The 16,627-nt window shown below is 39.3% G+C and overlaps 1 protein-coding gene across 4 annotated transcripts in view; it reads left to right on the top strand.

The window, feature by feature from the left end:
- MTA3 (metastasis associated 1 family member 3) overlaps positions 1–16,269 on the top strand; it is a 135,903-nt gene extending 119,634 nt beyond the window's left edge. For all 4 annotated transcript variants that reach the window (XM_055725907.1, XM_055725908.1, XM_055725905.1 and 1 more), the window contains one exon: positions 11,911–16,269. In XM_055725907.1, the coding sequence (XP_055581882.1) occupies positions 11,911–11,922 (12 nt within the window). In that variant the 3' untranslated portion in view covers positions 11,923–16,269. The remainder of the gene's footprint in view (positions 1–11,910) is intronic.
- Positions 16,270–16,627: the final 358 nt, after the last annotated feature.

The raw sequence follows: 16,627 nt of genomic DNA, 5'->3' as shown, positions 1-16,627 counted from the left end.
GTGAACCAAATCCAGTATTAAGACTTAGGAATGACCTGCCCTTGACCCTTCTCCCTCCCACGTGTGTTTTAATCAATGCTTAGACAAGGTCAGGCACCGTGTTTGAGTTACGACATGTAACACGTTGCTGGGAGAAAAGGGAAAAGTAGAGGGGTGGGTCTTCAGCACCTGGGGTCTGATACATGGTGCATAGCTGCAGGCCTACATCAAAGTCAGAGTTCTAGTGCTAACTGCTCCTTCGTCCTCTTCACGTGTGCAATTTGTATCACAGGATTCTTCATAGGTATGTTTATTCTTTCTTTTTTCAGTTGTCCCCAACTGTGCACCAAAAAAAAGTGGGTTTAATATATGCTCAGGGATGACCTCTGCTTTTCATGCAGATGAGGCAGTTTGATTTGAATGGGGATCCTGGTTTTGAACATCACCATGCTTGGATCCAGGGCACAGTGCATTTTCGTTTCTTACCTGCATGGCACTGTGGCTGTTAGACCTCAGCCCCGTAACTGACTGCATGAAGATGTCTGGCTGCACCCTTGGAAGCATCAGCTGCAGGCTCAGAATGATGCACCAGCTACTACCCTCTAATCAAAAAATCAGCCTCTACAGATGTAATTTTCTGGTTCCTTTACTTCTGCTGTATTATATAGTTGTCATACATCTTGAAAAGCAGGAATTACAGGATATATCCCTTAGAATTATGTCTAATCCTGGCTGATAGGATTGAAAACATCTTACTGATTGGTTACAACCGAGCACAGGTGAGCTGACAACCATATCCAGTCACTGTGAAAATACCATCTATGGGGAATTTGGGGAGGAACTGTCCTTGCTACAATTTAGGAGCTGTCCTACTTGGCTAGCTACTGTTCAAAGTCATTATACACTGATGAGAGTGAATAACAGTTTCTGTGAGCTGTTATTTTGACCTTATTTAGTGTGGACTATTCATGAATGCTGCACACTGTTCACACCTTATAAATCACACTTCTGTGAGCTGTAGCTGAGGTGCTGTGATACAGAATCGCAGCCAGTGGTATAGAAACTAGATCATGATCTCTTGCCATTTGTTTCTCGTTGAGCAGCTTGCATGGGTCTACAGATACGTTCTTTCACTCCACATGATTTTTTTCCTCTGGCTCCTTTTACACTACCTACTAAGTCAAAGTAACACTACCGTGATAATGCAAAAGTTTGTTTTTAAAAGCAGGATCATTCCATGAAGTTAAATCAACTCCTTTGAAGAATGTGAATTATACCATTTTTTTAACTTATAAAAGGAATAATAGATATATACGTGGAAAACATGTACGTAACAAAACTCAATATTCAGTGTAAGTTGTGCCGTTAGTTAGAGCTGGTGTGTTTGAAGAGCATACAGTATTAAAGAGTTTTGTTTTGTCAGTCTTCAGAACAAATTAAATACATTCTGGTTTGGAGCTATGTATTCATCTTCTTACAGTTTAAGATGAAGTTTTAGTGACATTATAGAAATCTACTTGCCCTGTTTAAAGCTACATGGTAAGGGAAAGATGTTGCAGTGGTTGGAGTGCTTACAAAAATGTGATTTGGTTCCCTGCTCCCTCACTGACTTCCCGTGAGACCTCAAGCAGGTCTTTTAAGTCCCTATCTCCAAGCATTTAGATGTCTGACTCCTCGTATCAAAATTAACAAGGTGCTTAAATGCTTTGTTGAAAATTTGGAGGCAGTTGTCCATGTGCCCTCTGTTCTTTGCCTGAAGAAATAGATGAAGGGTACTTTATTTGTTCACCGGGGTGTTGTACCCAGAGCAGGTCAGAAGCCTTACAGGGGATCTTTCAGAGAAAACTTCCCACCTTTTTTGGTAATAAAACCTCACAGAAGTGGCACCCACAGGAGTCCAGAAGCTGTTGACTGAAACCAGATGATTTGTTAGTTTCAGAGGTGTCTCCACTGATTAGCAGGTGAAAATTAATTAGCGTACAGCTTCAGTGATGACTGCAGGGAGACTGAGGCTAAGAACAGATGGCTGTAAATGACCTAGTTACTGCTGCCTGAAAAGTCACACCGTTGGATCTTGTAAAATGATCCTGTCTGATCCTACCCTGCTGTGAGCAGCAATTCAGATGTGCTGCCTCTCTACGGTGGCTTAGATACCAAAGTATGTTTTGCAATTCCATCTTGGGTAGGAGCTTGAATGTGGTTAATTGAGATGACTCAGCTAAAGAGCAGCGGCACATTTAAAAGGTGTTACTCATCCACTTTCAGTCTTCTCCACTCCCTTTGATGGAAGTCATTTCACATTTAGACAGTAGCTGCAGAAATAGCCAGAGCACTGTATCTTGGGAAAGGGAAAGACAATTTCTGAAATGAGGCTTTTTGCAAAATTTTACTGTCTTAGGAAGCTTGGGGGGGAACTTAAATGAAACATGGGGATGATAATAAGTGATTAAGGATTATCTTAGACACAGATGTTGGCGGAACTTTTCCAAAAACCTCATTCACTTTGTTGGACCTAGAGACAATTCAGCAAAGCTCTTAGATGCATGGCTGACTCCCACTGAGTGCAGTCCGTCAGACAGTACCTCTTGTAGTCAGTAACTTTATGTGTCATGCAGTTCTTTTAACCTGTTTTCTTATGGTTCTTGGCAAACTTTGAATTTTTTGCAGTGTGGTTGGCCAATTCAGAAGGCTTTCCTTCAGAAGCTGTCTGTTGTGTTTGTGCAGAGGATTTGATGTAGCTGAACCCAATCCTCTTTATAGGATGTTTTAACTGAAGGTCTTAGGGCTTAGCTTTTTGTTAGCTCGCTGCTCAGCTTTTTCCTAAATCCACATCCTCAGTGGGAATGTGTCATCTTGTAATGTTTTGTTGTGTTCTATTGTGGGAGTTAAAACCAATTTGGTTTTGAACAATACCTTCTTCTATAAAGAAGCATCATTGTATGGGAAGCCAGTTTCTCTTTTGAAGCCTTGGGAAACGTACAAAATAACAATAACAATGCTAACTTACCAGACCAACATAGTCTTCTGCATATTTAAGCATCAAATAAAGGATAAATATACAATTGTTACCTATAGCAAAGCTGGAGTAACACTAGTTCAGAGCTAAAATTAGTTTACTCTCACCATTCCTATGCCTAAACCACAGTGGTTTATCACATTCGCTGTGGTAAACACACTGTTGCTACAGATAAATCACAAAGAAGATGATAAAACTGTACTGTGGTGAATATGTTAAAAAATACGTCAGTGATCCTCACACTCTTAAAATGCGCACAGAACTGCCCGCTAGCTTTTGTTTATAAGTATTGGGTTCTTCATTTCAAATTATAGATAGAGGACTTAATACTGAGCTAGTCTGTATTACAGTTGTATGTATTTAATCATTTATTCTTACTATTTTCCTCTGATAGTTTAAGGGATTTTAACTCATCAAGATCTTTCAAATGCATGCCCCTTTGGCATTAATGTAAGTAAGGCTGTGGAAAAACAGATGTTAATTGGTCTCTTTTTGAGGAAAAGCTTGCATAAGTAACTGCATAGGCATTTTAAATGTGAAGTACTGAAGAGAACATAATGACTGTAACTGTGAAAGCCAATCACAGAGATAACCGTCAGTTCTTCTCAAACATCTAAGGAAACCGGGCTGGCTGTCTTCCTTACGTGTGCTATGGATGGAGGCTAAAACATTTACCTGACAAAATATAACAGAAGTGTTGTTTTAGTGGAAAAAGTGTGGATCTGCACTATAAATTCCTCTGTTGCTTGATGTGAGACACCAGACAAGTAAGTTAACCTCTGAGTAGCTCCACCTTTTCATCTGTAAACTTGAAAAATGTTGATGTATACCTCCTGTTACAGATGCTTTGCAGTTTTTAATTAAGCAGTCCAGCAAGCAGTATGAGATACTGGTGTGAAAAGTGCTCGCCATAAGACCGGAGAGCAAGTATGGGTGGCAGAAAATGAACTCAAGTAGGCCTTTGGTTACATGAATATTAAAAAGAAAGAATTAAAAATCTAGTCTTTGAAATGAAGCTGACCTGAGAGATTAGCATCAAATCATTGTGACAAAGCTTTCCTCTGGTGATGCCACAGTACAGATTTCTAATCCGTATTCTGCATTGGAGCTGCATGTGTAGAGTCAGGGCTGGTTATGCCAGAGACTGGTGGTGTGGAGCAGAACCCCAGGGGACAGTTTTGTGAGGGAACTTTCGCTCTCCAACTGTTTCTGGTAAGACCGGTTAGTTTTGATTTTCAGCCCTTGCTCAATAGCAAGTCTCCAGAATGCCAAGAAGCTCCTCCAAATATACTCTGTTGATACATACATTATTCCAGGAAAAGTATATGCATAATTGATAAAGAGGAAAAATACTGTCAATTTTTTTGAGCCTCAGGTAGTATTACAAGCTCCAATCCTGTAAACACACGGTGTCTAGGTCAAAAACCTCAGATGAAACCTACCCTGAAGTAATCAAACAAGGTAGGGAAAGAAAGAAAGAAAAATACTAATAAGAACCCATACAAAGTTTTTGTGTTGAAACAGTTCTCCTAATAAATAAAACACAAAGTCATTAAGATGGGGTGTTTAAAGCATCTCAGAGGTAGAAACAGCAAAAGAAGTAAACAGTCTTTTTTTACCTCCTATGAAGTATGCAATAGAAAGTTTTCTGTTATCTTGGACTGAAATAAGCATATTTAGTTAAGATAATATTTTTGAAAATACTCAACACAGTATTTAATGTTGCTGGGGAAATGGCACTTAATGCTTGTAGCCCAAGGCCAGAAACAGAAGTTGTGTATTCTGAAAATTTTTGTCATCTTAATGTCTGGGATAACACTGGAGTTATGAATTCATGTACCAAATGTTTGTGGAGTTGGTGAAAGCAACATTGCATTCCACTCTTAGCCAGCTCTGATGCATCTTCTCTGTGATTTCTTGCCTGTCTCAGGAACAAATACGTGCTGCCACGTGGGTAATGTTTTCATCTAATAGCGAGTGATGTTTAATCAATATACAGAGTGCCATCCTTCTGCAGAATTACTCGATGGTAATGAAAATTCCTGTTGGCAGAGTGTAAAGTTTTGTAGTGTGGGAATTCACCCACACCCTGCGGACGTAGTTAGGAAGAATAAAGGAGCTGCTTTGAGACCTTCTGGCGTGTGTGCCTGTGAGCTGTAGAAGGCTTTCTGCCTCCTTGAATTCCCAGGGTGCCTACGTATTGACACATCTGCAGTGATCTTGTGTGTGGCTGCACAGGGAGGTTAAGCAACTCTTTAACAGAGCAGGCTTCGTGCCTTACAGCCTCTGAAGTGGATGGTAACTAAGGAGAGGCTAATGATTTTTCGATAAGGTGCAGAGCAGCTGTCCCATAGCTCAGGTTGCAAGTCTGTTGAAGCCTGAGCCATTGCTTTGTTTTAAGGAATATGAATAATTTACTTTTTACCCAATTCCGTGGAGCTACCTTTGCTAGGATTTACCAGTTCTAATCCGCTCTGCAAAGCTGGCCACTGTGGTGAAGCACCATGGATCCAAAGACAGGCATCATCCTGTCTTCAAGGGGAAAACTGAGGATGGTGGCTCTGTGCATGCACCTGCCAGTCACTGCGGTGTGGTGTGACAGGGGAGATACTGTCCCTGCTGCCTTAACAAAGCTCCACCCAAGCCACAGGGCAGCTCCTGGGCTGCTTATTCCATGTTGAGCTCCTCGTTGTCCTCATTCCTACCAACTAATCGGGGGGGTGGGGGGGTTTAAACTGTGCCTATGACAAATCAGTCTGTCAGGGCTTCTGTGCTGCTGGCTTCTCCAGCGCTGCACCAAAACTGATGTGTAATCGTTTTTGTCCTGGCCATCTGCAGTGAGTAACTTTAGTCTCCTTTGGTGGTAAGTATCAAGCTCACAAATGAACCGGGAGGGTAATTTCACTGCTGATTGTAAAGATTTATATTTAGTCATCATCTCATGACTGCTGTATGACAGCATCTATGTATAATGTTTCTTAGGGCTTAAAAGTTTTTCTCAGTTCTAGCATTCAACTGAAAAATCAATAGCAATGCTGAGAATAAGACTTTGCACTCTAATTCTTCTCTCCTAGCATCCTAAACCACTTTAAAATATTAATGAAATATACCATTTTTAGGGCAAATGAAAGCATAGAAAAATCTGTCAAACAAGGTGATATTTTTCCAAAAGCCATGCCAGTCGTTTGCAGTAAAACTAGGTGTAAGTCATTTCAGTAATGGGTAAGGTTCCTGTTGTTCTAGTTGTGCACTCTAAAAATGCACACAAAGAGATATTTTCTGCTCTGAGGAGGTTTTCATCCAAGTAGATTTGAAATCAGCAGCAGGTAGAAAGAGGCAGAGCGGTGGCTTGTGCCATGCAACAGCTCAGGTATGACACAGTCATCGAAGTCTGTGCTTTAAATGCTAGATGTGGATTTTTCCTCCCAGTCAACACTCAAAAAAACATCATTCTTTGCTCTGTGTGTGTATATATATACACACATAGTAGCTATAGGCTATTGCTCTGAACATCAGAGAAGCCTTCAAGGTGGTGCAATGCTTGAAAATGCTGTGTTAAGATCTTAGGAAGCTCTGACACTGTAATTTGTAACTAGTGTGTCTGTAAGTTATGGTTCATGGAGAACAGTTTTGCTCCATAAATATTGATACCAAATTGGAAGATAAACACCAGCAAAGGAAAACATTTCCTTGCTATGAGTAGAAAAGTAAGACAAGCTCTTAAAACATTTAAATGAGGTTGGCATGCCTATAGCAGCACCTGTTTACTTTTATAAAGGTTGTACCACTCTGCCATCTGTATGAGTTTTATAATGCAACTAAGTGGCTCATGGCAACTGCTTTCCAGTAGCCTGGAAAACACTTCCAATTTGTTTTATAAACAAACATGTCACAAAGGAGCTTATTTTTAAAAGGTGTATCAGTGTCAACCTACTTCTGCCTTCCAAATTTATTTCTCTTACTTTCCGTCATTTTGAGGTTAGATGGCAACTTTAATATGGGTAAGCTTTACCCTTAAGATGCTGAGGGGGAATTTTTTTTTTTAAAAAAATGTCTAAACCAGCAAGTCAAATAGTTAAATAAAATGCTTCTCATTTCCACATAGTTAGAAATGTAGCAAGTGCTATGAGTCATTCAGTCTCTCTGTAACCTGTCAAGTTTCTAAGAATCTGTGCCTACAGCTTCATCCCAGTTAAATTCTCTTTGAGCAGACAGCATTGCATACATTTTGGTCTTTTACTTCGTTTAAAAGTGTGCTTGCATTAATAGAAAGCCTATCGGCCTCCTAAGATAGTGCCCTCTCTTGTAGTTTAATCCACTGAATAGTTATAGTGTAACTCTGGGTACAAGGAGCCTTCAGAGGAATGAGTGACAATTGGGTCTCATAACCCCCAAGGAATTACGGTTATTTTTTAAATAGCTTTGTTGTTTTTTTTTTGCTAACTGGCCTTGAGCTTACACTGAAAATTTACATTGCACAAAATTTACATTGCCCTGGAACAGCAGAAACTTGACAGATCTTTACCTAGAAGACTTTATTTTTTTTTGTTTGGTTTTTCTCTCTGAGTGTCTCAATGGTTACACTGACTGTAAGTTTAATGTGAAACGTGCCAGAATGCCAAATCCTGCCTTGCTGTAATTAATGTCTAAAATTCCACCTCCTTCCAGGGTTGGCAGTATTTTGTGTGCCTGGCACATGTAAGTTGCTGTTTACAATTGGCAAGTCATACCAGAATACTTCACCCCAATCTAGAGATTAGGTGGAATTTCAGCTACGATTGTCCAGGGAATGGGTTCTCTTATGCCTGCTGCTGACCTGTGCATATTTCTTGCGCTACCAGCAACAGCTGGTAATAATACGATTCTGCATCACTAGGTCTTAGCATATGAGGGTGTTGCTCAAATGGCATCAGTCTAAGAAAGACTCAGGCAAAAATATAAAACTAATTTATGGAAAGCATGAAACGTAATACTATGCCCTTAATGTATTTTTAGTGGAAACAGAGCATCCAAAGCACTTCTGGACCTCGGTATTGAAGAAGGGTTGTGGACCTCTCAAAAGTGTGTTTGTGTGTTGGGGGCAATCCCCCTTCATAGGAAAATGTTTGTTTCTTTCAAAACAAGGTTTGTCATCTGCTGCAATGTCAGTAGGCCTTTACATGCAATTAATTTCTCTTACAGTAAAAACTTCTGCAATAAGTTGAATTTATTTAGTGTTACTTTTTAAGTACTGTTGGTTTGAGTGAATAGACCAAAGTCATTACTGTAGTCATCACAACTCTGAGACTAATGCAGAGGAAGCGAGACTGATGCACAACAGTTTATATATAGAAGCAGAAACAGACAGATATGCCTGATATCAACAGAGCTAAAGCAAGTAATGCCTTTAACTCCTATCAGAAAAGGCTTGAAAACCAGATTTTTGACTAACATCAACTGAAGATCACCTTTATTTTATTCAAGTTTAAAAATCCCTGCAATTTTAATGTGTGGCATAATTAGAGCAGGGAACTTTGAGTCAGCTTTTAGAACTGAGGAATTTGGTTACCAGTTATCCTATTCCTGAGAAATCTGGACATAACAGATTATATAGGATTGCGCTTAACTTCACCAGATGGTTAGTTACATGGAATTCACGTAGAGCCTGAGAAAGGGTAGGTTAATTGAAATGGTTTGCCTGATTAAATTTAAGCATCCCATAAATACCACATACAGCTTAACTATTATTTCTACCCAGTAGGTTCCGGTATGTGTATGAAACTTGCAATAGAAGGTAGGTCTTAATAGTGTGTGGTACATGTGTACATTTCCATATTTCCCTGAATAGGTGCCAGGGGTCTTGCGTACCTTTATCTGCAGTTAATAATTGAAGTATCATGCAGATATGAAGAATTTGTCTTATGCCTACATTAGCAGTAGTGCATCACATTTGACATAAAAATGAGCACAGTGGGCTTTATATACCGATCACCTATTAAAAGTCTGATTCATTCTCATGCCTTAGGTCTCAGGAGGGCTAGAAATACAGTGCGAAGGCTTTAAAATACTTTTTAATTCACATTTCTCGTCAAGTCTGTAACACGTCATACTTCGAGGACTAGTTTCAAAAGTCAAAGGGGAAAGCAGGGGAAAATGGCAATTACTCTTTCATAACAACTGCAAAGGATGTTACCAATGCTACAGATGTTAAAGCCATTTTCTTGCCATCACCAAATAAAAGCTTTATGTAATGAAAACATATGGCTGGTATTAACTGAAAAAGGGGCAGGAAATTGAACATTAAAGGTGCCTCTGCCCTTAATTCACAGTATTGCTGGGGGAGGGGAGGAGAAGTGCCTGAAGTGAAAGGGTGACGACAAGCTTATCTTTGAATTTCCTGCCTTTCATCAGCTACTATTACAACCTGCATATTTAAGTATTAAAAATAAACCTCTACAGAATTATAAAACCTGATCAGTGCCTCTCAAAAAGGTTGACTGTGTTTAGTTGCTAAATTCTTAATTGCAAAGAATCAGTTCCCTCACCCTCTGTATTTTTTGCAGTAAAAAGAACAGCTCTGGCTTTTAGTGAAATGGTTGTTTAAATATTACATTTAATGAAGTCAGTGGAAAGTTTCATTCTTCCAGTTTTATTTCTGAAAGGCTATATCCCAGAAAGCTAATTTCTGGAAGCATTTTCACAATCCTGTTTAAATAGAACTACTGGATTGTCTTTTTAGAGTGCATACCAGATTGGTTCATCTGACAGTCTATATAAAGCTGCTTTCATTTAGACTGAGGAGCTGACTCTTTCTGTGGTTTGCTTGATGTAATCATGTGATGACTTCCCCTTTTTTTGTGCTGCCTTTTTTCATGCTAGTTTTGAACCAGTATTTAATGAGAATAACTACATCTTTTGACTTGGCTGTCCTTAGAAAATAATCACAAATTTTAATCACAAATACTTTACTATCCTTACATTTAGTGTCAGCTGCAAATTGCTTTCGTTAGTAGGAACCCCTTGGCAGTTCATGAAGTTGCCATATTGAAAATTCAGAAGGGCAACCAATTATCTAATATTTTTGTAAACCATGGGCTTCTCAAGTGATTATTGACCACATCTGTTCTCTAAATAAATACAACGTTTTACAAATTAATACATCAAAAGGGATCTGGTTCTGTAAGCTTTTGCTGGAATTATCCCCATTAATAATCAGTGTGGGTGATGGCTGTTGTCTGTTCACATGAATTTATAAACCTAGTTGTCTCGTTATTTTAGAAATACACGTTTCTACCGGCCTCAGGTTGCATTTCTATGGTCTTACCATTCTGGAAGGTCTGCAATAACTTGTCAATCAGTTGAATATCTTCTTAGGCCTAATTTAAGATGACTATGTAGAGACAGTACTCAAACAGTAAGTTTGCGTCTGTGTGGGATTACATGAAAAACCTCAAATTAACTTTCTGGTGATTCCTTTCCTTTTCTTTTGTTCTACATATTACTGAATGATGTTAAATCCCAATTTGGTATTCCAGGCCATGAGATGCCCGTGACATCCATCTTTCAGGCAGCTAAAATGAATGCTTCTCTGCACCTTTTAAATACATTAACCAAAATAAATGTATTTTTCAGGCTCCCTTTAACCTCTAAGAGCACAGTATATTCTCCTGATTTTTGACTTTTTGTTTTGCTTTCAATTATGTTCTCTTCTGTGACCTGGTTACTTGTCTGGAGCTTGCATTCCTGGGGAATACTCAACCAGTAACTAAATATGTGTTTGAAACGTAACATGCAAATTATTATTTTAGTATTCAATAGAATTTATTTTAAGCGGATCCTGTATTTTCAGTGTCACGTGCCACCATTTTTCAGTTTCAGAGTTAACAGTCCACTAAGATGAAAGGGGCAAATTACTTCTTGAGTTACCATCTCAGATCCCTGATGCAGGTAGGCACATCAGCACCCTCTGGTTTGTAGTCAGGTCATATTTTCAACTTGAAAAGTTTGAATTAGAAAGCTTGGTATCATTTCGTGTTAGAGGCCCCTGTTTGCTTTAATTCATTTCCATAAGCTCAAAATCTCTGTAATTTATAAAACTACCTAAACAAAACCTGGGATTCTGGACTTGAGTGAATTCAGAAAGTAGGTAATTTTCCAGTAACATCTGATATTCAGGACTCTGCCAATGAAGGTGGTTGTTGACATACTCTGTGTGTCTCATTTCTGTGTTTTCTGATACTCTACCATGGATACACTCAGCATCGTGGTTATTGATTAATAATAGTGGAGAGACAGTCTAGTTGGAACATAACAAAGCTTTTTGCTTCAGAGTTATCTATCCTTGGATGTATAAGATTACAATACAAACAGCATGGCCACCTGTAATGAATGTTTCACCTGTCATCTAAGAGTCTAAAATTAAAGTGAATTTACTGAATCTGAAAAGCACTCATACCAAAAGCACAAGAGATTCGGGTCATGCATTATCTGCAGGCTTGATACAGTGCAAATAACAATTGCTCCCAGTCCATCACTTTTACAGAGGCAACACATGTACTTGGGTGCTAGTGAGGTACTTTCCTCTGTGGTTCTTCATTCCTGTATTGATACGAAATGTGAGGGTGCACCATTTGAGCATTCTGGCCCAAGATTTTATGTAATTTAATGTTATTGTCCAAATATTGTCTAACACCAACTCACTTTTCACTAAGCAATTATCAGTTACTAGTTGGAGACAACTGTGAGTCATCAGTTGATGGACAGGGTTCACTCTTGTTGACTGCAAGTCACTTTTCCATGAACTAGCCTTCCTGCTCTGGTAAGAGTATTTGTTATGTTTGTTATTGGCTCTTGAGCAGTCTTCTGTTAAAGACTGAGATTTATCTCTTCTGTTGTCTCTTTCTTCTTTCCCTCCTTTCCTCCTTCCCTCCTTACAGAAAAATCCGTAAGAAGTTCACCAGATCACAGCTGAAAAGAGCTTCCAGAACACCTTGTTCTCCGATCATTGCAAAGGCAAAGTCTCTCATGAACAATAGGCAGGCACGAACACAGCCAGGAACTATCATGCACTGAAGATATAACAGCATCAGCACCATAATCATGTCAGAATCATGTATAATTGTGAATACAACAGGACCTTCCACATCTTCAAGACAAAAATGCTGTACGGACAGATTGTGGCTGGGTTCTGTGTTCTGGGCAGGATCCAACAGCAGCCCTTGTTCTCCCTCATCTCTGCAAGGGCTACTTCTGGTTCACTGTGCAGGCCTATCCCAGATTGTCCTGCTATTCCCTCCATTCCCAGTCATCAGCGTTGGCTGGTCAGGGAGGGAGTGTTTGCACTGACCGCACTGAAGGGGTGTAGATGCAGAGTCCACCCACCTTTACTTGTCTATGCCTTCTAGTGGCTTGATACAAAAATACACAGCTTTCAAAACTATTGCAGTGTCTTTAAAGTGGGATTTAGCCTTAAGGGGCTTGCATTTTGAAAAACAGCTGCAAATGCTGGGTGTTCATATTTTCCAGTATTGGCTTGAGTCACTTTGGATTTGTTTTTGTGAACTGTTGAGCATCGAGACCCTGAAATGAGGACAAGAAGTAGTTGAGCAGTTCTGAAACTTACACTGAATTAGGAAGTGCCCATAATTAGTGGCCAGTGTTCAAAAAGCTGGCCGTATTAGCTTTGGGTAAAATCCTGGAAAGTATTATGTGTGGCAGTGAACATCCAGCTGGACTAGTTGCATGTGTAGGAACTGGTCCCATTGTCTGTATATTTGCAAGCATCGACCGATTTTTTTGGGTATTTTTTGCATTTCTTGAAGCCTATTCTGAACAGTGAAAACCAGCAGAACGCCATTCCTAGGAAAACATGAAGAAATAGAGTATTTCCTAACAGAAATGTCTCTCCACAAAATAATTTCTACATTTTGATACATCTGGATAAAAAGGTGTCTTGCAGAATGCTTTGAAGTCCATAATTGTAAGGCTACAGGTGGATACTTACCCTGGAGAGATGATGTGCCTTTTGAAACTACTTGTAGGAAACTGTCCATCTCCCTGAAAGTGGGAATGGCAACAGAGGCAGGTCTTTTTTCTACTCAGGTACTTACAGGTGAACAATCTCTGTCCCACTTTGAAATCAAGAGGCAACCAGTGTGTAGCACTGCTGTGTAAACCTCGTTGGGACATGTTGATTATCTGAGGCGAGTTGTGTCCTTCAATAGGTTTGGTTTCCGTATGGCTTTGTAAGAGGTAGTCAGACACTGAACACATCATAGTCAGCTGAGATGAGCTTCAAGACTTTTTTTCCCCCCCCCGTCTCTTTATTAGGTAGCTCTAACGGTGTCATATAGATGTCAGGTTTTCATCCAACTGTGGATGTGCCCTCAGCTCTGTCATCAGACAAAGATCTAAGTGGTGTCTCATACCTCTGAGTGATTCCCCCAAAATTATTTCCCTCCCCATGCGATTTATGGTTTCAGCCTGAAAGAGCATCTGTGATCTTGGTCTGTAACTAGCCATACTCTCCATGTAGGAATTTGAGCTCTTGAGACAGTGACTCAGATGCTTCTTCAAAGAAGAAAGCGACTTGACCTCCTGAAGGGACTTACTGATGATTTTCTGGAGTGATGGATCCAGGTCTTGTTCAGTGTTCTTCACCAGTATGAAAAGGGTGAATATGAAGGAGAGATTATGACATGAAGTGCTTCTAGTACCCTGAGCACCCTAGTGAATGTCACTGATTTGAAGTCAATTGGAGAAGGCCTGGGATTCATCTGCTTACAGTTCTTTCCAGTAGCTGATGAAGTGTGCAGCCCTAGGAGTCTCTTCTAGCCACAGGATCTGCTTTTTCCTCACACCAGGAGGGCTTTTCATCAGATAACTGAGTGGAGACAACCTATTCTTATTAGTAAGAATTGCCTTTATTAACTATGACATATGGGAACACCTTTTCTATAATTGCTTCTTCACCCATTAAAATAAAGAAAACATGATTATTCAGCAATCTGTTTGACTGAAAGTATGAAAACCGTGAACAGAAAGAGGTTTGTCTCCCTCAGGCATCAGTGAAATCGCACACAGCAGACTCATTTTCAAAGTGTCATTAGCTGTAAGGTGGTGGATTTTTTACCATGCCTTATTAAGCTTGTACTCAGATCATTTCTTTTAGTCAGTGTGCTACAGTGTCTAGCCAGTATTTTGTAAAATCTCTCTGTGTTTCAGCTTTTGACAAAAGTATTAGTATCCGTAATAGTCTGATGTGAAGTCATTTTTTCTTCTTTCCCTCTGAGGAGAGAGACTGGTAACATGGCCCTGTTAACGCAGCCAGCTGCCTGATACCGTTATCTTTTGCATCAAATAGCTAAGGTAAGGAAGAATCCTTTGCAGCTTCAAGGTGAGGTGCTTCATCTGAATACACTGGAAGTAATGCTGTGCCCCTGCCTGGCAGCCGTTTCACAGGTTGCAGCGTCACCCCTTGGGGCGGTAAGGCACGGAGACTGATCGCTGGAATAACTTCTGCGCTGTCTTTAAACTGTTTTGCATGCAGCTGCACAGAGACTTTCCCTCCCCTAAAATGCACACAGTGCAGAGAAACTGCATGCCATGTATCGCACCTTTGTCTTTACCTGCTCTCTCTCCATGTTACCTTTCCTGCAAGATGTTCTCCAGAGATGGATACAGGATTTACCTGTGAATGTCGACTGGAAGTGATGATGGAAGATCAGCTGAAGACATGTTCCTGCTGGGTTTGGGCATAAAGATTTAATTTTTTGTAGAAATTGTGACACTCCTTACCACAATGTGTAATACCATGCTTTCTGTCAAGTTAAAAGATTTTTCCACTGGCTGTAAGCAAAGATGACACATTCCTATATAAACCATGAGAGTATATCCACAGCAAATCAGAGCTCAGTACTGTTTTTATTAAGCTTCCCAAGATAATTATTTTATAACTAGCTAACATAGATCATCAACAATGACAAAGAGTATAAATATAAACCTCAGAAGCAAGGACAAGAAGTTTGGTACTTAGCGTGGATGTGAGCAAGAGAATCTAGGCAGCATCAGCACTGCATTTGCAATATGATTTGTTTTCCTGATAGCTAAATAAGAAATTTGTCTGAAAATCAGCCTCTCCTCTTGCAAATACAGGGCTAGAAAAACATGCAAAATGCACCATCTTTTTGTGTCCAGAGGTCTCATATAAATAGTAGGCAGATTGTTTTAATGTTTAAAATGTCTGTGTTGCTGATTTCAATTATACAGCTATTCTGCTCTCTTGAAATAATTAGTATATTGTTTTCAGATTAATTTTAAAGGCCCCTAATTAGCAATGAAAGTTTTGTTTCTGTAGGATGGAAAAAGGAGATTTGAGATACTTGAGACTGCTTGAAATGTGTTGGTGATATAAACCAGTATCTTTTAAACTGGTGTTTTGATTAAGGGCAAATATAGCCTTCATTTCTGCAGTCCAAACTTCCCAGCATGTTATGAAAAACTGGGTATTGAAACTGAAAAGAGAAACAAACAAGCAGTAAATGGTGAACTGGAACGTGCACTTTTTATTAATCTAAAGTAAGATATTTTTTTTTAATAAATATAATTTCAACACAGGTACTTTCCTAAGTATGAAGGCTTAAATAAAATGGAATGGCTGCGTAGTAGTGTCTGATATATTCACAGCATAACAAGCCACAGCCTTTTGCAGAGAAAATTATAGTCCTTCAGAAATACTATATATTGCGTAGTATGGTATAGTGGACACAGTGTCTTCATATATGTGTACTGCTATAGTAATGGAAGTGTTAGAATCCTCTGGAAATATCAGCAAAATAATACTAATTTTTCATTTTCTTTTGAAGGTCCTTTATATAAACCTGTGTCTTCATAGGCCAGAGTGGGTGTCGAGAGATCTGAGTTTATATAACTTGCACAGTGGGATTTTTTGGACTAAGTCAGGACTTTTTTATTCAAAAGTTGCATGTTGAGGGAGGAAATGTAATTTTGGAATACATGGGTTTTGGATAAGAGTTTCGAGGTTGTACTATACAATGATCAACAAATTTGCAGAATATGCTCCTGTTACTTATAAAGTTTAACAGCTGGTATTGAAATACAGTACTGATTAAATAAAAAAGAGAAGCATTAAAGACCTGTCTTAAAAATTCTATTGTTTAGACTAAACGTGAATTTCTCAATGGAACGGTAAAACTGGGAAGCTCAATGTTGAGTGTTCAAGAATGTGGAGCACCTTAGAATGGAACATAGTACTATTTGATTTGCATTAAAGTGTCTTTGTGTACAAACTTTGTGACTCGGCCCTTTTTGCAGGAAACTATATTTCTGCATTGACACTGTCATCCTGTTTTACAGTAGCTATTGAATAATCAAAAGACTGAAAAATTATGAACTTTTGAAACTGCAGTATAGTTAAAGGCACAAGTAGATGAAATGGGGATGAGGAAAGAAGACTCAAAAGCCATGGACAGACAGACATGAGGTATTGGTCATTGCAGTGGAACACTAGAAAACTACTTAGGATTGAACTGAAATCTAGGTGAAAGGACTCAAAGGCCACAAAAAATACTAGAAGTTACAGTGCATTGCAGTCTCCAGTGCACTGGCCCATCTAAACTTTGTGGGTTGGTATTA

The sequence above is a fragment of the Falco cherrug genome, chromosome 13, assembly GCF_023634085.1.
Source record: "Falco cherrug isolate bFalChe1 chromosome 13, bFalChe1.pri, whole genome shotgun sequence".
Taxonomy (NCBI): domain Eukaryota; kingdom Metazoa; phylum Chordata; class Aves; order Falconiformes; family Falconidae; genus Falco; species Falco cherrug.
Note: the sequence above shows the minus strand (reverse complement) of the source record. Positions and strands in the feature narration are given on the sequence as shown.